At 43.2% G+C, this 27,726-nt stretch overlaps 2 protein-coding genes across 4 annotated transcripts in view; both read right to left on the minus strand.

Moving 5' to 3' along the window:
* The window catches only part of LOC124000593 (serine/arginine repetitive matrix protein 3-like), a 168,482-nt gene extending 161,196 nt beyond the window's left edge, over window positions 1-7,286 (minus strand). For all 3 annotated transcript variants that reach the window (XM_046307089.1, XM_046307088.1, XM_046307087.1), the window contains exon 1: window positions 7,104-7,286. The gene's annotated coding sequence lies outside the window, so the exon portion shown is untranslated. The remainder of the gene's footprint in view (window positions 1-7,103) is intronic.
* Window positions 7,287-10,875: 3,589 nt separating this feature from the next.
* LOC124000421 (carbohydrate-responsive element-binding protein) overlaps window positions 10,876-27,726 on the minus strand; it is a 34,746-nt gene continuing 17,895 nt past the window's right edge. Inside the window, exons 8-17 of the mRNA XM_046306769.1 lie at window positions 18,563-18,714; window positions 17,611-18,301; window positions 17,339-17,412; window positions 16,952-17,225; window positions 16,737-16,849; window positions 14,700-14,819; window positions 12,995-13,122; window positions 12,684-12,807; window positions 12,202-12,331; window positions 10,876-12,002 (exon numbers count right to left, since the gene is read on the minus strand). Coding sequence (XP_046162725.1) covers window positions 11,857-12,002; window positions 12,202-12,331; window positions 12,684-12,807; window positions 12,995-13,122; window positions 14,700-14,819; window positions 16,737-16,849; window positions 16,952-17,225; window positions 17,339-17,412; window positions 17,611-18,301; window positions 18,563-18,714 — 1,952 coding nt within the window. The 3' untranslated portion in view covers window positions 10,876-11,856. The remainder of the gene's footprint in view (window positions 12,003-12,201; window positions 12,332-12,683; window positions 12,808-12,994; window positions 13,123-14,699; window positions 14,820-16,736; window positions 16,850-16,951; window positions 17,226-17,338; window positions 17,413-17,610; window positions 18,302-18,562; window positions 18,715-27,726) is intronic.

Genomic DNA, 27,726 nt, shown 5'->3' on the forward strand with positions numbered 1-27,726 from the left:
ATCTCTTCTCTCTTGTACTCTATACTCATCTCTTCTCTCCTCATCTCTCCTTTCTACTCATCTCCTCTTTACTCATTTCTTCTCTTCTCTCCTCATCTCTCCTCTCTTGTCCTCTATATTAATCTCATCTCTCCTATCTTGTCCTCTATACTCATCTCTTCTCTCTTGTCCTCTATACGCATCTCTTCCCTCCTCTCTACTTATCTCTCCTCTCTTCTCCTCTCTACTCATCTCTTCTCTCTTGTCCTCTATACTCATCTCTTCTCTCCTCTATACTCATCTCTTCTCTCTTCTCCTCATCTCTTCTCCTCTCTACTCATCTCTTCTCTCTTCTCCTCTCTACTCATCTCTTCTCTCTTGTCCTCTATACTCATCTCTTCTCTCCTCTCTACTCATCCCTTCTCTCTTGTCCTCTATACTCATCTCTTCTCTCCTTTCTACTCATCTCCTCTTTACCCATCTCTTCTCTCCTCTCTACTCGTCTCCTCTCTACTCATCTCTCCTCTCTTGTCCTCTATACGCATCTCTTCCCTCCTCTCTACTCATCTATCCTCTCTTGTCCTCTCTACTCATATATCCTCTCTTGTCCTCTCTACTCATCTCTTCTCTCCTCTCTACTCAGCTCTTCTCTCTTGTCCACTTTACTCATCTCTTCTCCCCTCATCTCTCCTTTCTACTCATCTCTCCTCTCCTCTCTACTCATCTCTCCTCTCCTCTCTACTCATCTCTTCTCATCTCTTCTCTCCTCTCTACTCATCTCTTCTCTTTTGTCCTCTCTAGTCATCTATCCTCTCTTGTCCTCTCTACTCATCTCTCCTCTCTTGTCCTCTACTCATCTCTTCTCTCCTCTCTACTCAGCTCTTCTCTCTTGTCCACTTTACTCATCTCTTCTCCCCTCATCTCTCCTTTCTACTCATCTCTCCTCTCCTCTCTACTCATCTCTTCTCTCCTCATCTCTTCTCTCTTCTCTCCTCATCTCTTGTCTCCTCTCTACTCAGCTCTTCTCTCCTCTCTACTCGTCTCCTCTCTTGTCCTCTTTACCCATCTCATTTCTACTCGTCTCCTCTCTTGTCCTCTCTACTTATCTCATCTCTCCTCTCTTGTCCTCTCTACTCATCTCTCCTTTCTACTCATCTCATCTCTCCTCATCTCTTCTCTCCTCTCTACTCATCTCTCCTTTCTACTCATCTCTTCTCTCCTCTCTACTCATCTCTCCTTTCTACTCATCTCTTCTCAACTCATCTCTCCTCTCTACTCATCTCATCTCTCCTCTCTACTCGTCTCCTCTCTGGTCCTCTTTACCCATCTCATGTCTCCTCTCTACTCGTCTCCTCTCTTGTCCTCTCTACTTATCTCATCTCTCCTCTCTACTCGTCTCCTCTCTTGTCCTCTCTACTCATCTCTTGTCCTCTCTACTCATCTCTTCTCTCCTCTCTACTCGTCTCCCCTCCTCTCTCTCTTGTCCTCTTCTCCCACTACTCCACTGAAGGAGAAGGGACTAAGGGAAGAGACTAGGGGGCATGAAATAAAGCAGCTCCTCTCTTTCTGTTCCTCCCTTTCTTTCTCTCTACTCCTTTACTGTCCTCTTTTTCTATCCATATCTCCCTCCCTTCATCTTTCTCTCTTCCTTTCACCCCGTTACTGTGGAGGAAACTTCAAAGCAGCTCTGAAGTCAGTGGGAAAGAAGAGAGAGAAAGAGGGGATCCCAAGAGGACACACACACACAGCACCCAGAGCTGTCCAAAGGCGCAGTGTGCCCTTTCCTCTCGCTGCAGAGTAGTAACACAGCGACCGCTTCAAACAGAGCCAACCCTCTAAGAGTGCCTGTGTGCGTGTGTGTTTGTGCATGTGTGCCTGTGTGCCTGTTTGTGTGTGTGTGTGTGTGTGTGTGTGTGTTTGTGCATGCGTGCATGTGAAAAACTCTGCATTTTCACCCTCCAGTTTATGTCATGACTGTGTGTTCGCTTCAATAATGCAGTTTCATCTGATCCTCTCATCAAAAACACAGGCTTTCCCTGCTCTAATATCTAGGTAGCCTCCCAAACAGCACCCTATTATAGACTAGTGCGTTGCACTACTTTGGACCTGGGCCCATAGGGAATAGGGCGCATTATGCAGGGAAGAGGGTGCCATTTGGGAAGCAGCTCTACTATACTGCAGAGAAGCCTGTTAGCCCTGTAGGGGAGTAATGTTTTTATAATTCATCCAAATGATGAATAACAACGCCAATATTTTATTGAGTAATAAGAAAACTCAGGTGGGGGGGGGGAAGAATATATCAGTCTTGATTTAACAACTACCAGCCTGCAGAGGACACACTATATTAGCAGAAGACTCAGTTTAAATTTTTTTTTTATCTGGCTGGTTTAATTATTCAATTATTCCATTTGGGTCCTTGATCTAAATTGTATGTAATGTGTTTTTGCTGCTTGATGAGAGAATCTAAGCCTTGACTGTCTCTGATCAAAGGACTTGGAACAAAGTCTTCTTCTGGGTGTAAAGGAATATCTAGATCCCACACTTTTATGCTGACCTCACACTCACATACCTCAGGTAGCCGACATGCACGAACGCACACGGACACACCCACAAGCTATCTAAGTGAATACAGTACACAGCACACCAGAATGGTAGCGTATCTTAAAGAGGCAATCCGCGATTTAAACAATGACAAAGCGTTGCTGTAAAACGCTGAGGGACGAGGCTGGAGAAATGTAACCACTCGTCAAATTCATAGACAGACTTATGGATGCAAGAACTGACCTTCCCATGATATCAACGTTATGGTTATAACCATGTTTCGAGGCTATATACAGTGTTCGTTAACAATTACTTTGTTTACAAACATTGGCGTACAAAAACGTATATTTTGGGTTCTGATGGGGTACAGCAGTTGAACTAAGCTCATGAGGCATTTCAAAAGTTAAAGAATCAATGGGTACATATTATACGTTTGATGTAGCTACTGCAGATTGCCCCTTTAAAGCCTCTATCAGATGTGAGTGACAAAGAGCCACGGTCTAGTTTTGTAGACGAGTCATCTGGTGTGGTAATTGCAAGCCTTCTCCAGTAGCATCTGCTGTAGAGGGATACATAGGAACTACTGTACATGCAGAGGGACTCTAAAAAGGAAGAGGAAGCATACGTTCTCCCATCTGTGAGGAACACGACATTGGGTCCATGACTAGGTCTCCAGTAGCCCAGACAGGCAGATGAGCACGCAAACGAGCACACACACATGCACGTGCGCCAGATCTCTCTTTCACACACACACACACACACACACACACACACACACACACACACACACACACACACACACACACACACACACACACACACACACACACACACACACACACACACACACACACACACACACACACACACACACACACACACAGGCCTGCCGGCTGCCAGATCTCACTCACATACACAAGCACGCAGAATGACATTAGGAGACAGATGAAGACAGAGAATGAAGTGAAGTGTGTGTGTGTGATTGCATGGAGGGGGATAAGATCAAAAATATGTATGTGTTATAACAAGGAAACGGAGGTGTGCTAATTTGGCCACCAGAACTGTATGTCGAGTCCCTGGGTGTATATGGGGCAGGCAGACAGGAAAGAGTAGCAGCTTGTCTTTATGTGATAATTCATATAACAGTTTATCTACGGAAGAGGCTATACAATACAGTGTTGCAATCCTTTGCATCATTATAACCCAAATAGAAAGCCTCCTTTGATAGTACAGATCTGAAGGTGACTTCCTGGATCAAACAACATGTGGTTAGTCACACATTACTGACCTCGTCATACATCTATGACCAAGTTCAGGTCTACTGAACTGTCAGGGACTTTACATACAACCAGCTAAATGTATATGACCTATTGCCATTAGTGCCTCACACTGTCTCTCACCCCCTCCTGTCCTCTCTGTTCTCCACACACAAACACACGCATATGCCCGGACACACACACATGCCCACTCGCACAAACACGCACGCAAACACACACATGCCCACTCGCACACACACACACACACACACACACACACACACACACACACACACACACACACACACACACACACACACACACACACACACACACACACACACACACACACACACACACACACACACACACACACACACACACACGCCCAATGCAGCCTGGTGGTTCAAGGGGTTTGAAGGAGAACAGTTTCTGGCTGTGTTCCCCATGCTGCTCAGAGATAAGAGCATCATTTGGAAGGAATCACTGTCTTTAAACAAGCAAGAGTTATCCGCCACCCGCTGTGCTCTAACATCTACAGTTCGGATTTTAAAAACAAGGCGGTGGATGTGGGGCGACATGTGCAGACCTCGTTTGTAGTTTGAGGATACACCCCCCCCCCTTCCCTGGATCCCTCTCCCCCCTCCACCTCCATTCTCGTCCTCCCCGCACCCCATAACCGACACATCCCTGCTACAACCTTCATCTCCCCCTCCCTGCTACAACCTTCATCTCCCCCTCCCCGATACAACCTTCATCTCCCCCTCCCTTCCTCCCACTTCCAGCTGTGCTGGGTGTCCTTCATAAAAAGGGGGATGAGGGAAGTAGGACGGGAGGAGGAGGAGGAGTAGCGTGTGTCTGCTCGGGGACGAAGCACCCGGGGAGGGAGGGAGGCACTGACTGACAGAGCCTGGATGTGAAGAAAGAGAATAGCAGGAGTAGTTGGACGCACAGAGAGGGGAGGGGGGCAGACGGGGAAATGTCACTGCTCGTCACATAACCAAGTTCATAGAACAGCAGACAGAATGTAAATGTAGATAAAAAAGAGACAAAAGAGAGCAGGAGAAAGAGAGCGATATAGAGCACAGGAGAAAGAGAGCGATATAGAGCACAGGAGAAAGAGAGCGATATAGCGATATAGAGCACAGGAGAAAGAGAGCGATATAGAGCACAGGAGAAAGAGAGCGATATAGAGCACAGGAGAAAGAGAGCGATATAGAGCACAGGAGAAAGAGAGCGATATAGAGCACAGGAGAAAGAGAGCGATATAGAGCACAGGAGAAAGAGAGCGATATAGAGCACAGGAGAGATTTCTGCTGAGAGAAGTTTTCCGTGACCGGCTTCAACGGCCCGTCCAGCTCAGCGACCAGGGATCTCTATTGGCCAGACTACAACGGCCCGTCCAGCTCAGCGACCAGGGATCTCTATTGGCCAGACTACAACGGCCCGTCCAGCTCAGCGACCAGGGATCTCTATTGGCCAGACTACAACGGCCCGTCCAGCTCAGCGACCAGGGATCTCTATTGGCCAGACTACAACGGCCCGTCCAGCTCAGCGACCAGGGATCTCTATTGGCCAGACTTCAACGGCCCGTCCAGCTCAGCGACCAGGGATCTCTATTGGCCAGACTACAACGGCCCGTCCAGCTCAGCGACCAGGGATCTCTATTGGCCAGACTACAACGGTCCGTCCAGCTCAGCGACCAGGGATCTCTATTGGCCAGACTACAACGGTCCGTCCAGCTCAGCGACCAGGGATCTCTATTGGCCAGACTTCAACGGTCCGTCCAGCTCAGCGACCAGGGATCTCTATTGGCCAGACTTCAACGGCCCGTCCAGCTCAGCGACCAGGGATCTCTATTGGCCAGACTTCAACGGCCCGTCCAGCTCAGCGACCAGGGATCTCTATTGGCCAGACTTCAACTTTCCTTTCTTTGTCCCCTTGTGTGTGAACAACAAGCAGCCAGCAGCTAGCTTCATCTTAATACAATCTGATCTAATCCTTTTTTTTTATCAGCCTATCGGGCTAGACTGGACCTAGCCGGCTGACTAGCTGACCGCCTCAGGGTTGCTGAGGTGAGGGCTAAACAAACACACACAAACACACTAACAGTAACATTGGATGAGACCTATCGGCATGACGACAACTGCAGAAGCTTCACCATGTGACAAACAACCGCTACACCGTGTTTGACAACCAATACACAGTATGACAACAAAAAACAACACCGTATGACGGCGGCATCGTCTGTACAACCGGTTCATCAGATGTGAAACAAGGAAAAGTTGTCTGATATTGGTTAGGACGACACCGACTCTCTCCTCGTCTTTCAATGCTGTCACGATGTGTGTATTTAGTTCTTGTAAAGGTGTCTACCTCCACGCGGAACTATGCCAGACAGACCCACTGCTAAACAAGTGCAAACTGCATCAGGAACCATGGGGAACTGGGAGCAATTTCAAATCAAATCCCATTTTTTTGGTCACACACACATATTTAGCGGGTGTAGCAAAACGCTTGTAGACATTTACCCATTGAGTTGAGTTTAGCCCTACTGAACTGAGATGGATTCCTGTATTCATGGGTGCCGGTCAATTTCAGTATGTACCGTATACTGTACCGTTATTGGGGAACAATCAAGGACATTCATCACATTCAGGACTCTGACTATTGATAGTGAGAAATGCAACATTGAAGAGTATGTATAACTAAGGGTTTGGGGGGAGGGAGTCACGCATAGGATGAAACATACTCCATTTGAATGCACTGTCAAGTAAGATGAATTACAGTAAGTAATTATAAACACATCTCCCCCAAGCATACCCAATGAACTTTGTCATCACCCACTCATATCAATGTGGCTCATGTTCGAGACAAAAAAAATGATTATGAACAACCACAGACAATTCCCTGAACGGTAAACAGTAAACGTCTCAACTCACGAACCTGCAAATTAAAGACGTAGCAAGCAACATTTTAGCTCCGGAAATAAATGTAAAAAAAAAAAAAAAACATGGACATCTGCAGAGCACGGATCAGTGTGATTAACAACAACAACGGTCTTTCTTTGTACATGGACAGTTCTTGAACGCAGAAGTTAGCCGGTACCATAGCAAAATAGCTTGTCGTGTTTATCTGATGCAAATACAGACGTAATTGTCAAATAAAAATGGCGAAATTAATCTGTTTATTTAATCCAGCCTGCGTATGCTAACGGGGCTCGAGCTACCGTTCATTCTTCACTGATGCGCGAACAGCCTGCTGTCGCGAGCTTGCCAACTTCATCCTCTTCTATGAATAAGCACGGTTTTACGTGATGTTTCTTACCTTGTTCTTCTCTCTCTCGTGAATAACGGAGTTGTTGGACGTCTGACGGCGGTGATGGTTTATGTATTTCGGACACCGTGTGACGCTGAGCGGTGCAGTCCTCTTTGTGAAGGTTTTGTTCGTGGTCCTGGATTCCAAAGTTCGAGCTGACCGTTATCCTGCCTGGTGCTGAAGTGGACAGCGCTAAGAAGCGGCAAAGCAGTATTGTAAAAACACAGCGCTCCACGCCCAAAATACTGCACAGTAACCTCTACCGGATGGGAGGGAACATTGCATCTATGAACAACGCAGGATGACGTCTGAGAAAAATAGCCTACACAAACCTGGACATGGAAGAGTAATATTTAGTGGACGTGTACGCTCGGATAGCGCCATCTAGCGCGACTTTTTTTGACCACAAGCATATGCTGGTTGATTGTAGAGATTACCAAATAATACCATACGGACTACGTTTACATGCACAAAATACCCCCATTATTGTGAATCTATGATTTTTTTGGGGAAAGTCCAATTGATTTCGATCTCACTTCCTTGTAGATCAATAACAAGCAATATTTGGTCAGGGGCAGCCCCAAAATGTTTTAAAACTAATTTCATCCAATTCTACACATGCTTTACGCCATGATATGCCTATTTGCAGTGGTAAAAAGTACTTTAAAATAACACCTAAGTATTATTATTTTTTTTTTTGGGGGGGTATCTGTATTTACTTCACTATTTATATATTTTTTTACAACTTTTACTTCACTACATTCCTGAAGAAAATAATATACTTTTTACTCCACACATTTTCCCGGACACCCAAAAGTGTAATGCTTAGCAGGACAGGAAAATTGTCCAATTCACAAACTTATCAAGAGAACATCCCTGGTCATCCCTACTGCCTCTGATCTGACGGACACACCAAACACACATGCTTTGTTTGTAAATTATGTCCAATTGATGGAGATGGCCCCTGGCTATCCCTAAATAAAATAAATACAATTGTGCTTTCTGGTTTGCGTAACATAAGGAATTTGAAATGATATATACTTTTACTTTTGATACTTAAGTACATTTTAGCAATTACATTTACTATTGATAGCCTACTTACAGTACATTCGGAAAGTATTCAGACCCCTTGACTTTTTCCACATTTTGTTACATCACAGACTTATTCTAAAATTGATTAAATAGTTTTTTCCCCCTCATCAATCTACACACAATACCCCATAATGACAAAGCAAAAATAGGTTTATTTTTTTTGTGCTAATTTATATTTTTAAAAAACAAGTGAAATATCACATTAACATAAGCATTCAGACCCTTTAATCAGTACTTTGTTGAAGCACCTTTGGCAGCGATTACAGCGTCGAGTCTTATTGGGTATGACGCAACAAGCTTGGCTTTGGCTGGGCCACTCAAGGACCTTCAGAGACTTGTCCCGAAGCCACTCTGCATTGTCTTGTCTCTGTGCTTAGGGTTGTTGTCCTGTTGGACGGTGAACCTTCGTCCAGGCTGAGGTCCTGAGCGCTGTGGAGCAGATTTTCATCAGGCATCTCTATACTTTGCTCCATTCATCTTTCCCTCAATCCTGACTAGTCTCCAAGTCCCTGCTGCTGAAAATCATGGTGCCAGATTTCCTCCAGACGGGACATTGTGACATTCAGACCAAAGAGTTCAATCTTGGTTTCATCAGACCAGAAAATCTTGTTTCCCATGGTCTGAGAGTCTTTAGGTGCCTTTTGGCAAATTCCAAGCGGCCTGTCATGTGCCTTTTACTGAGGAGTGGCTTACGTCTGGCCACTCTACATAAAGGCCTGATTGGTGGAGTGCTGCAGAGATTGTTGTCCTTCAGGAAGTTTCTCCCATCTCCACAGAGAAACTGTAGAGCTCTGTGACCATCGGGTTCTTTGTCACCTCCCTGAGCAAGGCCCTTCTCCCCCGATTGCTCAATTTGGCTGGGCAGCCAGCTCTAGGAAGAGCTTGGTGGTTCCAATTTTCTTCCATTTAAGAATTATGGAGGCCACTGTGTTCTTGGGGACCTTCAATGATGCAGAAGTTTTTTGGTACCCTTCCCCAGTTCTGTGCCTTGACACAATCCTGTCTTGGAGCTCTACGGACAATTCCTTCGACCTAATGGCTTGGTTTTTGCTCTGACCTGCACTGTCAACTGTGGGAGATTATATAGACAGGTGTGTGCCTTTCAAATGATGTCCAATCAATTGAATTTAACACAGGTGGACTCCAATCAAGTTGTAGAAACAACCCATGGATGATCAATGGAAACAGGATGCACCTGAGCTCAATTTCAAGTCTCATAGCAAAGGGTCTGAATACTAACAGTACCAGTCAAAAGTTTGGACCACCTACTCATTCAAGGGTTTTTCTTTATTGTTAATATTGTCTACATTGTAGAATAATAGTGAAGGCATCAAAACTATGAAATAACACATATGGAATCATGTAGTAACCTAAAAAGTGAAAAACAAATCAAAACATGTTTTATATTTGAGATAAAGTAGCCACTCTTTACCTTGATGACAACTTTGCACATTCTTGGCATTCTCTCAACCAGCTTCACCTGGCATGCTTTTCTAACTGTCTTGAAGGAGTATAAAGAGCACTTGTTGGCTGCTTTTCCTTCACTCTGTGGTCAAACTCATCCCAAACCATCTCAATTGGGTTGAGGTTGCGTGATTGTAGAGGCCAGGTCATCTGATGCAGCACTCCATCACTGTACTTTTTGGTCAAACATCCCTTAAACAGCCTGGAGGTGTGTTGGGTCATTGTCCTGTTGGGAAAAAAATGATAGTCCCACTAAGCGCAAACCAGATGGGATGGCGTATCGCTGCAGAATGATGTGGTAGCCATGCAGGTTAAGTGTGCCTTGAGTAATAAATAAATCACTGACAGTGTCACCAGCAAAGCACCCTAACACCATCACACCTCCCCCTCCATGCTTCATGATCTACACATGCAGAGATCATCCGTTCACATACTCTGCATCTCACAAAGACACGCGGTTGGAACCAAAAAGCTCACATTTGACTCATCAGACCAAGGAACAGATTTCCACTGGTCTAATGTCCATTGCTCGTGTTTCTTGGCCCAAGGAAGTCTCTTCTTATAGATGTAGATTTACCCTTTAATATGTTTACATCATATAATTACATATTGAATCCTATATACATAAATGTAATAGCTTCTGTTGTCACGTTCTGACCTTAGTTCCTTTGTTATGTCTTTGTTTTAGTATGGCCAGGGCGTGAGTTGGGGTGGGTAGTCTATGTTCTTTTTTCTATGTTGTGTTTATGTGTTTGGCCTGGTATGATTTTCAATCAGAGGCAGGTGTCGTTCGTTGTCTCTGATTGAGAATCATACTTAGGTAGCCTTTCCCACCTGTGTTTTGTGAGTGATTATTTTCTTTTGTGTGTCTGCACCATACAGAACTGTTTCGTTTCTGTCTTTCACGTTGTTATTTTGTATTTTCAGTGTTCAGTTGATTCATTAAATATTAACATGGACACATACCAACGCTGCGCATTGGTCCGACATTTCTTACTCCTCGTCAGAGGAGGACGAAGAATATCGTTACATCTGTGTGGTTTACATGTTTGAAAGAGCTGAAAATCCAGGTGTTTTAATCGGTTTATGCATAGATTATGACTTTACTCCAAAAAACATCATCAGAGTAAGGCGTTAAAATGACTAATGCCAAACTCGGAGTATTGACATGATCTGATTAATATCCAAATATTAGCGTGCCTGTAGGAAACATATGGCTCATCTATTTGCCTTCAAGACGGTTTTATTAAGCAGGGGATTACTGGTCTATTATTGGGTATGACCATACTTCCAATATACAATACAATCATAACCTGAGAGACAATTAGCACAGACTAGTTAAATACCTTTGGCAGCTGTGTTATCAGATGTCATTTCAAAATGATATAACTACAGGATATAATTATAGTTACTCACAGATACAGTAGCCTATGTGGATTGAAAAGCACCCCCGTTCAATTTCTCTTCCCTCATTTTGAATTTTATTGGGACAACAGAACACAAAAATTGTCACTTCAAAATTATTTCAGCACTATAAAATCACCCATAAAAGTGCATTATACGAGGTAACCTTACAGAAAGGTTATAGCTAAGAATATAACTAAGATTATAGCTTTGGAATGTTTTGTGCTTATTCGAGTACATTGGTTCATCAGGAAATGGTGAGGTGGTGGGTGTTGGTCTGGGATTAAGTCCCTCCATGCTGAACCTCCAGTCCTCCTTATATACATAATCCCTTTTGTAAAGGATAGAAATGTTCTGGTCCCTCCAAGAATCATATAGTTATTTTGGGCACTAAACCGTACCATACCTACTGTATGTGTGCTTGAAAGTGGGTTCAGCTCTGTGATCCATTGGCACCATTTGGTTTTCAATCTACGGTATTCAAAATGTTCCATAGGGTCACTGGGCTTTTGTGTTACAGGGTACTATAATGTTCCATAGGGTCACATAGGCTGTGTGTTACAGGGTACTATAATGTTCCATAGGGTCACATAGGCTGTGTGTTACAGGGTACTATAATGTTCCATAGGGTCACATAGGCTGTGTGTTACAGGGTACTATAATGTTCCATAGGGTCACATAGGCTGTGTGTTTTCCCTGTTAATGGGCCACGTGGAGGGGGAGTGGTCCTGGGGATGGGTAGGGTGGGGGAGGCCCTGGGTGACAACCTGGGTGGCTTGCTTGGGGAGCAGGCTATGGTCTCTCAGTGGTCCTGCAGTTGACCAGGGAGGTGAGGGTGGGGGAGGCCCTTAGCCTGGGTGACCGCCTGGGTGGCCTGCTCTGGCACCAGGCTGGGGTCTGTCAGGATGGACGTGGAGGTGCTCAGGAGACGGAGTGAACTAAGGACCACTGAGGAGAGGATCAGGTAAGAGGGAGATGAGGAGCGAGAGAAAGAGAAAAATGAGAGAGACTCACAGAGTAACACTTGATGACTAACTGACAGAAGATAGATAAACACAGAGACAGATAGACAAAAACTAGATGACTAACAGACAGACAGACTAGATGACGAACTGATAGTCATTGAAGCTGGTGATGTTGAACTCACTGGGTCTGAGGGCAGGCAGAGAGCAGTGCTGGTCCAGCCAGGACAGAGTGGTGCGACAAAGATCCTCAACACTGGCTGTGGACACCATCCCGTTATAGGACTCAAACAAGGGCTCTATGATAATGCTGAACTGAGCCCGTGTTTAGGAAAGCACCTGATTCATGTATTATTATGACACACATGACACTATTTACAATATATGATACAAAATATGCATATCTGTTCATTGGCTGTTCATATGTGAGCTACTAGTCAAAAACAGACCATTTGATTAGCTTTTTCCAAATACTGTAGGCGCGGTTGACTGATCTTGTCTGGTGCAATGTAAACAATGGAGTCATCTATTTTTTTTTTTTAAGACCATCTGGCACACCAGAAAAGTACATTATATGAAAGAAAACAAATACTATTTGAACCCAGATCTGGATCTAACACTGAATCTATGCTTCTCCTAATTGTGCTATCACTGAGTTTAAAGATACGATCCAAAACTTCCAGTTCTGTAGTGTCTGCGCCCGGACGTACTCTCTGAACTTCTCCCTCATGTGGTCGAAGCGTTGACGGGTAATGGGCACACCGGTGGCAGGCAGCTGCTGCTGGCATACACTGCATCGGGAGAGAAGTGGTATGATCACACACACACACACACACACACACACACACACACACACACACACACACACACACACACACACACACACACACACACACACACACACACACACACACACACACACACACACACACACACACACACATTTATGTTCAATGTGTTTCAAGATGGTGGTCTTACTTGATGGCAGAGTTGAGGAGCAGAATTTCGTCCCTGAGTCTCTGAGCCTCCTCATGTAGCTGAGATCTCTCCTGCTGCATCTTACTGATGTACTCGACTGTCTTATGTAGCGTTGTGGCCTTGCTGATCTGGGACATGGGACAGAGCACAGAGACAATAATGTAGATACATAATGCTCCATGTATTTACTTGTTCTATTTCTATAGAACAAAGGGGTTACTGCTGGGAAACACCACACGGAATCTCATGCTGTGTGTTTGGAATAGTGGCAAGATATGATTACTAAAACCATTCTGTGTTACTGTAACTGAGGTGATTGGTGTTGAGAACAGTTCCTGAAAACGGCTCATTGCAGCTTCCCATCCTCTGCTCCACTATGCCTTGTTTTGTGCAGTAGGCATTTCCAATGTAAAACCTGCATGAGCACTAACATATGAAGTTCATAGTAGCACATAAAAGTTGGTGTCAAATGAATGATAATTTCTCAAATATATAGGCTCTTAAGGCATATAAAAAATCTAAAAAATTCTCACAAAATTTTAAAAAGCAAAGGCATTGATTTATGGTCAAACAGTTGGAAAAGGGTTATTGGAAAACACCTGGTAGCAAAAGTCTTCAAAGTTATTAGAAATACATCAAATCACAATAACGCTGAAGTAAAGAGACCTGCCAACTAAAATCAACATTTATAGTTAGTTGTGCAGAAATGATTTGTCTTCTGTGACCAAAAACCCACATATCTTTAAGATATTTTCTAATTTCTCAACCCTCATGAGGAGAAAGGATAATGAAAGTTCACGGAAGTAACAAGTAAAGTTAGACCGACCAATTAGCTATAGTGTTTCTACTGATAGCAATTTGGTTTTGTGATTTATTAAGTGATTCAAATGCATCATTCTGCTACAAAATCAGTAACAGAATGACTGCAACTGAATTGCCTATGGGATTTCATAGTAGTTACAAACCACAGTTGGGTCACCACTCTTTTCTTTCTCTTTCTGTAACATGGTAGTTAAAGCAAGAGTGTGAAAACAGTCTGAAGAACCCCTCCCTCTCTCTCCCAGTCTCTCTCTCCAGTTAATGTCACTTCTCCCAGCTCTTACTGACAACTACCCATGAGCCCACTCTCTTTCCATTTACTGTAACCAGCCCTCTCAACCACTGTGCATCGACTAACACCGGACGTTGAAATGTAGTTGAAATTTGATCAGTCCAAATCTGAACCCATCATAGACGTCTGTTTCACAAGTTTGGACAGAACAGCACTGTACAGTACAGTAAAGGAAGGTAGAGTATAGGTCAGTACAATATAGTACTGTACTGTACAGTACAGCACATTAGAGTAGAGTACAGTATAATCTACTGTATTGTACTGTACTTTACTGTACTGAACCAGAATATATTTTTTCAAACTCAAGTTGTCATGTCATAGCTGACACCCCATTCTTTCTGAATTAAGATCTTAGAACCCTAATTCGGAGTAGATATTTAACTGAGTTTTTGGAAAACGTGGTCACATGAAAAAAACTGAGGGTCATTCTGTTGCACTTTACATGTATTTTTGTAAAATTTCCTGTGGAAATGGTTAAAAGTAGTCCTGGTGGATAGAAGAGTGTGGTTTGTTTAACTTTGCAATCACAGATTTTTGTTTGGCATACTTTTTTAACGTGAAAAATCAGGGGTCTTGGATATCTGCAGTACCTACCTTTATACTTGGCTGAGAGCTTAGTGTGGTGACGAGACTGTGTAGAGTATCAAAGCCTAGCTTGATGTTGAAACGTCTCTTCTGCTCAGCAGAGATGTGAGTTATCCTCCGGGTCTCTGTCTGCAACAAACACATCTCTCATAAATCAGAAACTGTATGCTTATAAATTGAGATTGTCAACATCTATCTATCGACGGTCTCCTCAACACAGACACTGTTCATTTCTCTAACACGGGTGGAGTGCAATGAAGAATGGCACCAGGTGATGGCTGCCGTTTTACGGGCTCCTAACCAACTGTGATATTTTGTTGTTTTTTTCACATTGTTTGTAACTTATTTTGTAGCTGCTACCATCTATTATGACAGAAAATAGCTTCTGGATATCAGAACAGGGATTACTTACCTCGAATTGGACAAAGATGTTTTCTTTAATGAGTCTGACGCGAAGGATATTCTGCATCTCCAAGACCAGGCCCAAATCCACATCATTTGCATGAAGAATAGACGAAAATACAGGGGGCGGAGGTAGGGGTGCCTTGTGAGAATTTGTCGGCGAGTGGGTAACCCGCCACTACCATCCTTTCTACTGACCAACGTGCAATCACTTGAAAATAAACTCCGCTCAAGACTTTCCTACCAACAGGACATTTACCTTGAGAAAAGGAACACCTATGTGAGAATGCTGTTCATTGACTACAGCTCAGTGTTCAACACCATAATGCCCACAAAGCTCATCACTAAACTAAGGACCCTGGGACTAAACACCTCCCTCAGCAATTGGATCCTGGATTTCCTGGCGGGCTGCCCTCAGGTGGTAAGGGTAGGCAACAACGCATCTGCCACGCTGATCCTCAACACGGGGGCCCCTCAGGGGTGCGTGCTTAGATCCCGCTTGTACTCCCTGTTCACCCTCGAGTCCAAGCACGACTTCAACACCATCATTAAGTTTGCTGACGACACAACAGCGGCAGGCCTGATCACTGACAACGATGAACCAGCCTATAAGGAGGAGGTCAGAGATCTGTCAGTGTGGTGCCACGACAACAATCTCTCCCTCAACGTGAGCAAAACAAAGGAGCTGATCGTGGACTACAGGAAAAGGAGGGCCGAACACGCCCCCATTCACATCGACGGGGCTATTGTGAAGCGGGTCGAGAGTTTCAAGTTCCTTGGTGCCCACATCACCAACAAACTATCATGGTCCAAACACACCAAGACAGTAGTGAAGAGGTCACGACAACACATTTTCAGCCTAAGGAGACTGAAAAGATTTGGCATGGGTCCCCAGATCCTCAAAAAACTCTATAGCTGCACCATTAAGAGCATCTTGACCAGTTGCATCACCGCCTGGTATGGCAACTGCTCGGCATCAGACCGTAAGGCGCTACAGAGGGTAGTGAGTATGGCCCAGTACATCACCGTGGCCAAGCTTCCTGCCATCTAGGACCTATATACTAGGCTGTCAGAGGAAGGCCCAAAAAATCCACAAATCTTATCCCCAAGCGTTAAGACCGCTGAACAATTAATCAAATGGCCACCCGGACTATTCACATTGACATCGCTGTTTATTATCGATGCATAGTCACTTTATCCCTACCTACATGTACAAATTACCTTAACTAACCTGGACCCCAGCACATTGACTCGGTACCGGTACCCCCTGTATATAGCCTCGTTATTGTCATTTTATTGTATTACTTTACATTTTACTGTATTACTTTAGTTTATTTAGTAAATATTTTCTTAACTCTATGTCTTGAACTGCGCTGTGGGTTAAGGGTTTGTAAGTAAGCATTTCACGGTGAGGTCTACCTGTTTAATTTGTTGAATGTTACAAATAAAATTTAATTTGATTTGATTGGGGGAAAAACACATAAGTCGTCTGACCTCGAGTTCAATTTAGGAAAGACACAATAGCAACGTACCTTTCCATTTCAGTATTTTGTTTATTCATCATTGTCTTTCTATCAGACAGTAGTTTTAGGTATTCGATAGGATGTGTGTTGAGTAATGAATGGTCAAGTTGTTTTTGCTTACCTTGTTTGACTCCATTTTGGAATGTCCAGGTAAGGAGTGCGGAGACTCAGTGTTGGATGCCCTCTCTAGAAGGTTGGTTGGGGACATCTGCCCTGAGTGACCCGAGAAGCTCACTAAAAACAAACAAACCAACAAAGAGGAATGGCTTTCTTTGCTTTTCAACCACACATAACATGTTAACATTTTTACATGAAATGATGTTCGTCCTTAATTACCTGTTAAACTAGTTCTCTCAGAACCGTAGATCTGTACAGGGGAGAGTTTTTCTGTCTTGGGGACGAGGAGAGGTATGTTGGGGTGTGTTGAGCCCTGGGTGAGGAGAGCAGAGACGGCAGATCCGTGGGAGGTACTAGTGTATAGACCGGCGTGGCTGTGGGTGGACGTCTGGCAGTGAATTGGTGTAAGAAGTGGGATCCCTGAGGGCCAGGGAGACCCAGGCTGCAGCTGAGATCCAGACACTCCTCCGATACGCATGCTGCTGCTCGAATGCTGAACCAAACACATTATCTGATTAAAAGTACAACTGTAATCTGCAGTAAAGTTTTGAATTATGTCTTTTAAACTCACACCTGTGTTAACTAAAGAAACTATATTGGCCTTACTGGAGAGTTGGGAGAGGTTGACCTGTGCCCTTTGGTTGCTACTGAAGTTGCATCGAATCCCAGCGTTGGTTTGCCTAAAAACAAGATGGTCAAAAGTGAACTGTGCGGAGGTAAAACAAGCGTACAATAGTTTTGGTTAATGTTTCTGCAAGACAGTGATAGTGGATAATGGTGAATACAAGACCAAGAGTGTTGGAACGGCATGTGCATCAGTGTATCACTGCAGTATGAACGTATGATGAAGGAAAAAAGAAGTGAATGGATATGCTCACGTTCTTGGGTGTTGGAGGACAGTAGTTTTGCCAGGAAGCTGGTCTGGGGGGGAGTCGTCTGAGGGGTGGACAGATGGGACTCCATCTGCACCCCCACTGCTGTCTTCTGCTTGTGCTTCCCCCTTCTACCACCCGCCACACCCGGCTGCTGTGGGGCTGAGAAGCAGTGAGGTGGTACACTGACAGAGGGGAGGGCCGGGGCCGAGACCACGGACGAGTACCCCTGAGAGAGGCAGGATGTTGGGGAGTACATGTCTCCCGTGGTGGAGTACCCGTGATGACCCTGGGGATCCGATCCCAGAATACTGCCACCCATAGTGGATCCCGTGTGGGTGATGACGGTAGAGGTCACTGAGCTGGCAGTGGTGGCGTGGTAACCGTACTTGTGACAGGGAGGCGGATACAAAAAGGTTCCGTCTCCTGGGGAGACGGGCTGCTGTTGTATGTTGGTGGTTGCGATGGAGACGGCGGCGCCGGAGTAAGCCTGGTGTCCATAGGAGGGCATGGCCCCTGATACCATGCTGGGTGTATGGTACTCGCTGTGGTAATCCTGTTGTTGGTGACCTTTGAACTTGGGGTTGTTAGTGGGGTTGAAGGTAATTTCAGAGGTCAGGGGTTGTCTGTGGTAGCCAGGGCCTGACAGAGAGTTAGATGAAGAGGGCTGAGACAGGCTGCCAGATGAGAGGTTGGACTGGAAGAGAGATTCATTGTAAGTTTCATTCATGACTGAAACATTTTGGGTACAATTTATATTATAAACTATTACTTTAACAGTAAACAGTAAAACAAACTATGCAATGAAAATGCAGGAACCCAAAACAAAGAATACATAGCCCAGGCAATATGTGCCAAATTTCATGTGAATCGTTTACTTTTTCATCACTTTTCCATCCCCTAACAGTGGAAGAACAACAGGTTCCAAAGTGTCAAGCAAAGCGCTTAGCTACTGTACCTGAGCTAGTTGAGTGTCGACGTGTAGCTGTGGAACGGTGACCACAGGGCTGGACACGGAGGGGAAAGCCCCGCTGGAGGAGCTCTCAAAGTAGCCACAGTCAGCATAAGCAGCCTGCTCCAATGACTGGCCCCGGTAGCTCATAAAGATATCTAACACAGGACAGGAAAAAAGACCATCATCAACCCTATACTCTTAGAAAAAAGGGTTCCAAATGGGTTCTTTGGCTGTCCCCATAGGAGAGCCCTTTTTGGTTCCAGGTAGAACCTGCATGGACAAATGGAAGGAGATTAGCAAGGCGTATGCCCCACCCACCTGAGGATCTGTCTTTTTCAGCCATCTATTTCCTGTGTTTGTGGGGTGCAGAATCCACTTGTCACTTAAATCTCGCTGGATTGATTGCTTTCATTTTACTGCTGCAACTCTTTCATACTGTTGCTTATGCGTGACGTTTGTTCCTGTTAACGTTATGACCGCGGAAATGTTTGTAATGACCTGTCAATGGTTGAAATGGGCTTAATGGAATACATTGTTCTATTGTTGAATCTATAAGAACGCTAAAGCTTTGTCAGCGATTAAACACACAGTCCCGACACTTACATCACAAGAAAGAGAAGACAGATCACTTTATTTTGATGGGGTGTTCATTTCTTTGTGGAATTGAAAAAAGTAATAATTTAATAGAGTTGAAATGTTTACAGATGAGATCCGCTGAAATGAAAGCAACTTCCGAAAACACCCAGTTTATAGTGATATTATGTCTGAAATTGCAAACAATGTAGAGTATGCTTAGAAATGTGTCATCTAGAGCCAAGCATGTTATCCTGCTATTAAATCAAATCAAATTTGATTTGATTTGATCCTGCTATTAACACACTTGTTGAATTATGCAACAGAACGTGACAACAGTAATTAATGAGGCACTCTAAACAGTGAAGGTAGGGTAGACAGAGCAAGTGTTTGGTAGTTGCAGCCCTGTCCCACACCTTTATGTTATTGTGTTCAAATATGCAAACACAGCCACCATATTTATGCAAATGAGGTGCATGTAATTCAATTTATTTTAACACAAAATATACAAAAAATACCTGATACAGTAAGACAATTTATATATTCTAATGAAAAAGGTGACATTTGACAATAAAATGAATACCTGAATTCCATCCACAATCCCTGAACTCTATTCGTTATTTGTCCGTGCCAGTACATTTTTTATGTACTTTTAAACATTCAAAAAGTTTGAAAAAGTATCTTCATCCATTGTCCAAATGTTGTATTTATTAGTTGCTTTTAAAACCTTTTAACAATTTTGATGACTGTTGCTACTGCCATTAGTTGCACTATTGGCAGTAATGTCACCGACTTTGAAGGAAATATCACACCTGAACCATGTTGATGAATCAACATACTGTCAATAAAACACATCTGCAGTCTTGGCAAGGATAACGTCTGTACTGAATAATGTACATGTAGGGGCCTAATTTTTGTGCAAATAGATAAAAAAAGTGGACAAAAAAAGTACAAAGAAAGTATGAAGATGTATGCACTCACTCACTCGCCGTAAGTCACTCTGAATAAGATGTGAATAAATGATTCAAATGTTAAATGTAAATAAATAAAGTTGTTATAATTCTATTATAGTCTATTCTGTGTACTTCAATAAGTATTATGTTTGCCTGTCTGTTGCTAACTCAGGAAAGGCATCTGATCCATTACATAATTCTATGATCTTGTCTGTTTGTGGCGTGATGATGACATCATAGAATCTGACTGGGTGGGCTTCCAGAGTATGTCTGCCCTTGCCAGCGGTCATGAAGCATCATAAAACAACGCGCCCACTGCCAACTTGGCAAGGCACAGTGATACTGTACCAACTGGACAGACATTGTTTCCACCTCGCACTAAATGCTTTTCAAGCAGAATACGGAATACCTAGGGCTGTTGCGGTGACCGTATTACCACCACACCAGCGGTCACGAGTCATGAAGGCAGTCAAATTCCACGTGACCGTTTAGTCATGGTAATTAGGATTCTCCAAGCTCTGATGCTACTGATGGCAATTAGTAGCATACCAAACTTGCTAACTGCCTGGTACTCAGCACTCTATTGTCCCTCTAATCACTCTGACATCAATGCAAATGTATCTGAAAATCTAATCAAACACTTCATGATGGCGCATGAGCTCATGTTGCGCAACATTTCAATAGGCTATGCAATTGCGTGAGAAAACAGAGTGATGGCCTCTACTAAAAAGAGGAGGTTCAGCTTTCTATAGGCTTGACCTACTATATTTATTTCTCAACTGTCCTAATATTAAGCACATTAATTATATTTACTACAGGAGTATAGCCTACCTGACTGGCATGAAATAAACCACGGGGAAAAGCGTCCTCCTTTATTTAAGTGTATAGATAAAATGTATTTTTTCCGCTGCCCCTGTTTCGGTACAGGTGACAATATTAGCCTATCACTTGTGAATGATATATTATCACCTGTGAATGATGCCCAGCATAAGTAACAAAGCCTTTTGCTTTTACTTTCTCGAATCATAGTCACACACCTTATGTAGCCTAGCCCATAGGCCTATATGTTTTAATAAGGTTTGTATTACAACTAGTGTGGCCAAAGTGGCCAAATAACTTATTAAAATGAAGTACATTAATCTGCTTTAAAAGGGGTGTAGAGCCTAACTGATATACAGTGGGGCAAAAAAGTATTTAGTCAGCCACCAATTGTGCAAGTTCTCCCACTTAAAACGATGAGAGAGGCCTGTAATTTCCATCATACGTACACTTCAACTATGACAGATATAATGAGAAAAACAATCCAGAAAATCACATTGTAGGATTTTTAATGAATTTATTAGCTAATTATGGTGGAAAATAAGTATTTGGTCACCTACAAACAAGCAAGATTTCTGGCTCTCACAGACCTGTAACTTCTTCTTTAAGAGGCTCCTCTGTCCTCCACTCGTTACCTGTATTAATGGCACCTGTTTGAACTTGTTATCAGTATAAAAGACACCTGTCCACAACCTCAAAAAGTCACACTCCAAACTCCACTATGGCCAAGACCAAAGAGCTGTCAAAGGACACCAGAAACAAAATTGTAGACCTGCACCAGGCTGGGAAGACTGAATCTGCAATAGGTAAGCAGCTTGGTTTGAAGAAATCAACTGTGGGAGCAATTATTAGGAAATGGAAGACATACAAGACCACTGATAATCTCCCTCGATCTGGGGCTCCATGCAAGATCTCACCCCATGGGGTCAAAATGATCACAAGAGCGGTGAGCAAAAATCCCAGAACCACACGGGGGGACCCAGTGAATGACCTGCAGAGAGCTGGGACCAAAGTAACAAAGCCTACCATCAGTAACACACTACGCCGCCAGGGACTCAAATCCTGCAGTGCCAGGTGTGTCCCCCTGCTTAAGCCAGTACATGTCCAGGCCCGTCTGAAGTTTGCTAGAGAGCATTTGGATGATCCAGAAGAAGATTGGGAGAATGTCATATGGTCAGATGAAACCAAAACAGAACTTTTTGGTAAAAACTCAACTCGTCGTGTTTGGAGGACAAAGAATGCTGAGTTGCATCCAAAGAACACCATACCTACTGTGAAGCATGGGGGTGGAAACATCATGCTTTGGGGCTGTTTTTCTGCAAAGGGACCAGGATAACTCATCCGTGTAAAGAAAGAAAGAATAGGGCCATGTATCGTGAGATTTTGAGTGAAAACCTCCTTCCATCAGCAAGGGCATTGAAGATGAAACGTGGCTGGGTCTTTCAGCATGACAATGCTCCCAAACACACCGCCCGGGCAACGAAGGAGTGGCTTCGTAAGAAGCATTTCAAGGTCCTGGAGTGGCCTCGCCAGTCTCCAGATCTCAACCCCATAGAAAATCTTTGGAGGGAGTTGAAAGTCCGTGTTGCCCAGCAACAACCCCAAAACATCACTGCTCTAGAGGAGATCTGCATGGAGGAATGGGCCAAAATACCAGCAACAGTGTGTGAAAAACTTGTGAAGACTTACAGAAAACGTTTGACTTCTGTCATTCCCAACAAAGGGTATATAACAAAGTATTGAGATAAACTTTTGTTATTGACCAAATACTTATTTTCCACCATAATTTGCATCTAAATTAATTAAAAATCCTACAATGTGATTTTCTGGATTTTTTTTGTTCTAATTTTGTCTGTCATAGTTGAAGTGTACCTATAATGAAAATTACAGGCCTCTCACATCTTTTTAAGTGGGAGAACTTGCACAATTGGTGGCTGACTAAATACGTTTTTGCCCCACTGTACATAAGCAGTGCGTGAGTTTCAAGTTTGAGGAAGATAATTTTCACCATAAAATTGCATCTTTATAATAAAAGCAGTACATGCATGATCACATTTGCGGTCACTTTTGATAATAGTGTTTTCCGCTAAGGAAACATTCAAGCTTATAGCCTACTACCATATTTGCATTGCTACACTTATAATGTTAAGAAATAGCCTAATAGCTTATCAACATTTTAAGCTCAACGTTCTGATCTGTTGTGTCAGCCACATTGCATTAAAATGTTTTACTTTTATGCTAGTGGTTGTATTCATATGGGATCTATCGCATCCCACAACTGTTGCAGACTATGTTTGGAATATTTATTTATCGTACAGAATTGAATAGGTTTATCTTTGTACTAGGGGGTTAGTAGATTGGCATAGCCTAGTGCTTTTGCCGTTCGTTAGCCCTACTCATCTTGTTGACTGATGAAAATTATATGTAGACAGTTCAATATCATCAATATGTACCTCGGAATTGGATAAGGATGCACGCAGTTGCGTCCCCAATGTGTCGGTCTTCACTTGTAGCCTGTGAGAAAGACCTGATCACGTGAGCAGCACTCAGGGAGAAGGGCACACTGCCCGCAAATGGCATAGATTTTAGGGTCTATTACGGCCATACAAAGCGGATTCTGCCGTTAAATTCTAGGCATTATCAAGTGCCAAATTCTTGTCAAATTCTGAATGAGAGACTGATAAAGTGTGTACAGCCTACTCAAAAAACAAAGCAGAGCTCATGCCTTTCAAGCAACTTTTTTCAAATCATCATTAGAGTTGCATCATGCATGCAGCCTTACGATGTATTAGAAATCTAAACATATAGCCTAATGTTTGTAGAACAACTAAAGTTACATTAATAACTCCAAATTAAGCATATAGGGATACCTATTTATTTTTTAACCGCTCATTACAGAATAGCCACATTCCCTCAAATCGTTTGGAGAAAATAATGCCATGGAATTCTAAGCAAATCTTAGAAGTCTGCTAAATGAACTAGTGTAGCCAACAGCCATTTGGCATAGGACAACTCAGAGTATGTTATTCTGTTCTGTTCTTCTGAAATAGACTACATTTTCTTCATATCATGCTTTTAAAATAAATAATGGATTTATTGTGAAGTTGTAGGCTATATTACATGGATTTATTAGACTTTTTAAAATGTAGATGTTCCAAAGGTCTGCATCAGTGGCTTGTAGGCTGTGTGTGGAAGGAAGCCAGGAGATGCTAAATTTGTTTATGTTAATTAACGTTCAATTACCATGAGACCGACAATGATTTGCTTGACAATCACTGGCTGACGAAATTTCGTGACCGCCACAACCCTAAGTATACCCTTTCAGGACAAATACTGTACAGTACAGCAGTCAAAGCAAATAAACACACGTGAGTACATCACTGCACCATGATACTGGCCCAAGCCCATTGCTGTCAATCACTTATTTAGTTTCTATCATTTTAACCCTATTAAATTCCCGACTCTATGATAACAACATTCGGTGAATCTTTTGCACAGTAGGAACCAATAATTTATTTCTGTGAAATGGGCGGCAGAGTAGCCTAGTGGTTAGAGCGTTGGACTAGTAACTGGAAGGTTTCAAGTTCAAACCCCCGAGCTGACAAGGTACAAATCTGTCGTTCTGCCCCTGAACAGGCAGTTAACCCACTGTTCCTAGGCCGTCATTGAAAATAAGAATTTGTTCTTACCAGACTTGCCTAGTTAAATAAAGGTAAAAATCACAAATGGTTTTTTAAAGTTTAAAACAAGTTGAACGAAAGAATGTCCTTCCCTAATGAATGCAATATTTTAAGGGAATACCTTGTTAATTAAGATATGAAAAAATCCCATAAAATCTAGCAGTAGTGCATTTTCAGAGATAATTTACAAGAATACTTACCAATATGAACCTTAGTTCCTTAGCAATGTGAACCTTCAAGAAGGTTTAAGAAGACACTGTATCAGTGGGCAACCCTACTCTAACAACTGAGGATCATACCCACTCACACCAACCTGGTATGATATACAAGCTGAGATCAGTGACCAGCGGCTTAGCTTTGTTTCCTTCTGTCTCAGTCACATCATGGCATGGTGTATGTTGTGACACAGTCACATGGAGGGATGGGAAGGGAGTCTCTATTTGTGTGTCCTTCAGTTAAACACATTGGCCCTGACAAGCACCCTGCCACCCTGCTGACCCTGGTGACGGAGGCAGAAAGCTGATCCCAAAGGACCCTACTGCCAAAGGACCCTACTGCCAAAGGACCCTGGTACTGGCAAGGCCAAAAGAACAGACCGAGAGGAACATTCTCGTGCCAATACCCCTGACAACCCACTCTCATACACAGTACAGGGGACTACAGTACCGATATGTAGAGGGACGAAATGCAGCACTGACAAATATATAATTATCAAATCAATATGGCAGTCCAGAGCATATTACTATCCTAGGAAGTGATCAAACTGAGAGTTGCAACAATGCAATAAAGAGTTCCTGTCATAAACAATGTAATCCTCTACTCAAACCACCGTAGAAGAAAATAAATCATACTACCTTCCAATATCTCCATCTCTTCATCCCTCTATTGTCTATCCCTCCATCCTTTTTCCCCTCCGTCTCTTATCCCTTGATCCCGCTGGGCCCCTTTGCCACATGTTGCGGTTAACCACATGCGCTTCCACTTCCCTACTCTGCTGTGTCTCAACCCAGCCTCTGACCTCCAGCTCACTCCGGACATGGCATAAACATGACACAGAACAGAGAGCCCAGCCCAGGGGTGTCACTCACAGAGGAATCTTTAACTCAACAATATAATAATACATGCCAATATATTCATTTTCATATGGGTTTCCCCAGCTGCATATTTAGAAGAGAAGCCCTAAATATACATCGATTAAAGATGCATACCTGGCCACCTGCTTAACAGAGTCATTTTGGATACATGCAGTGATTCTGTATGTGGAAAACTATTCTTGTAGCTCTAACTCTCTTCGACAGAGTACATAAGCCTAATCTATATATAGGTAAAGTAGCATTTATAACTTTTTATCAGGAGCTTTCTGGTCACCACATCTGTCCATCAGATTTCCCTGCACATATAGAGTGGGGCAAAAAAGTATTTAGTCAGCCACCAATTGTACAAGTTCTCCCACTTAAAAAGATGAGAGAGGCCTGTAATTTTCATCATAGGTACACTTCAACTATGACAGACAAAATGAGGGGAAAAAATCCAGAAAACCACATTGTAGGATTTTGTATGAATTTATTTGCAAATTATGGTGGAAAATAAGTATTTGGTCAACAACAAAAGTTTATCTCAATACGTTGTTATATACCCTTTGTTGGCAATGACAGAGGTCAAACATTTTCTGTAAGTCTTCACAAGGTTTTCACACACTGTTGCTGGTATTTTGGCCCATTCCTCCATGCAGATCTCCTCTAGAGCAGTAATGTTTTGGGGCTGTTGCTGGGCAACACGGACTTTCAACTCCATCCAAATATTTTTTATGGGGTTGAGATCTGGAGACTGTCTAGGCCACTCCAGGACCTTGAAATGCTTCTTACGAAGCCACTCCTCTGTTGCCCGGGCGGTGTGTTTGGGATCAATGTCATGCTGAAAGACCCAGCCACGTTTATCTTCAATGCCATCATTGATGGAAGGAGGTTTTCACTCAAAATCTCACGATACATGGTCCCATTCATTCTTTCCTTTACACGGATCAGTCGTCCTGGTCCCTTTGCGGAAAAACAGCCCCAAAGCATGATGTTTCCACCCCCATGCTTCACAGTAGGTATGGTGTTCTTTGGATGCAACTCAGCATTCTTTGTCCTCCAAACACGACGAGTTGAGTTTTACCAAAAAGTTATATTTTGGTTTCATCTGACCATATGACATTCTCCCAATCTTCTTCTGGATCATCCAAATGCACTCTAGCAAAATTCAGACGGGCCTGGACATGTACTGGCTTAAGCAGGGGGACACGTCTGGCACTGCAGGATTTGAGTCCCTGGCGGCCTAGTGTGTTACTGATGGTAGGCTTTGTTACTTTGGTCCCAGCTGTCTGCAGGTCATTCACTAGGTCCATCCGTGTGGTTCTGGGATTTTTGCTCACCGTTCTTGTGATCATTTTGACCCCACGGGGTGAGATCTTGCATGGAGCCCCAGATCGAGGGAGATTATCAGTGGTCTTGTATGTCTTCCATTTCCTAATAATTGCTCCCACAGTTGATTTCTTCAAACCAAGCTGCTTACCTATTGCAGATTCAGTCTTCCCAGCCTGGTGCAGGTCTACAATTTTGTTTCTGGTGTCCTTTGACAGCTCTTTGGTCTTGGCCACAGTAGAGTTTGGAGTGTGACTGTTTGAGGTTGTGGACAGGTGTCTTTTATACTGATAACAAGTTCAAACAGGTGCCATTAATACAGGTAATGAGTGGAGGACAGAGGAGCCTCTTAAAGAAGAAGTTACAGGTCTGTGAGAACCAGAAATCTTGCTTGTTTGGAGATGACCAAATACTTATTTTCCACCATAATTTGCAAATATATTCACTAAAAATCCTACAATGTGATTATCTGGATTTTTTTTCTCATTTTGTCTGTCATAGTTGAAGTGTACCTATGATGAAAATTACAGGCCTCTCTCATCTTTTTAAGTGGGAGAACTTGCACAATTGGTGGCTGACTAAATACTTCCCCCCCACTGTAGTAACCCATAGGGAACAAACTGGTTAAATCAACATTGCTTCAACGTAATCTGCCAACGTATTGTGGCGTGGAATCTATGTGGAAAATACATTGGTTTGAAAAAAGTAGTCAATGTAAACTGCTGTTTTGAAGGTGAAAT

The sequence above is a fragment of the Oncorhynchus gorbuscha genome, linkage group LG16 (genome assembly GCF_021184085.1).
Source record: "Oncorhynchus gorbuscha isolate QuinsamMale2020 ecotype Even-year linkage group LG16, OgorEven_v1.0, whole genome shotgun sequence".
Lineage (NCBI taxonomy): Eukaryota > Metazoa > Chordata > Actinopteri > Salmoniformes > Salmonidae > Oncorhynchus > Oncorhynchus gorbuscha.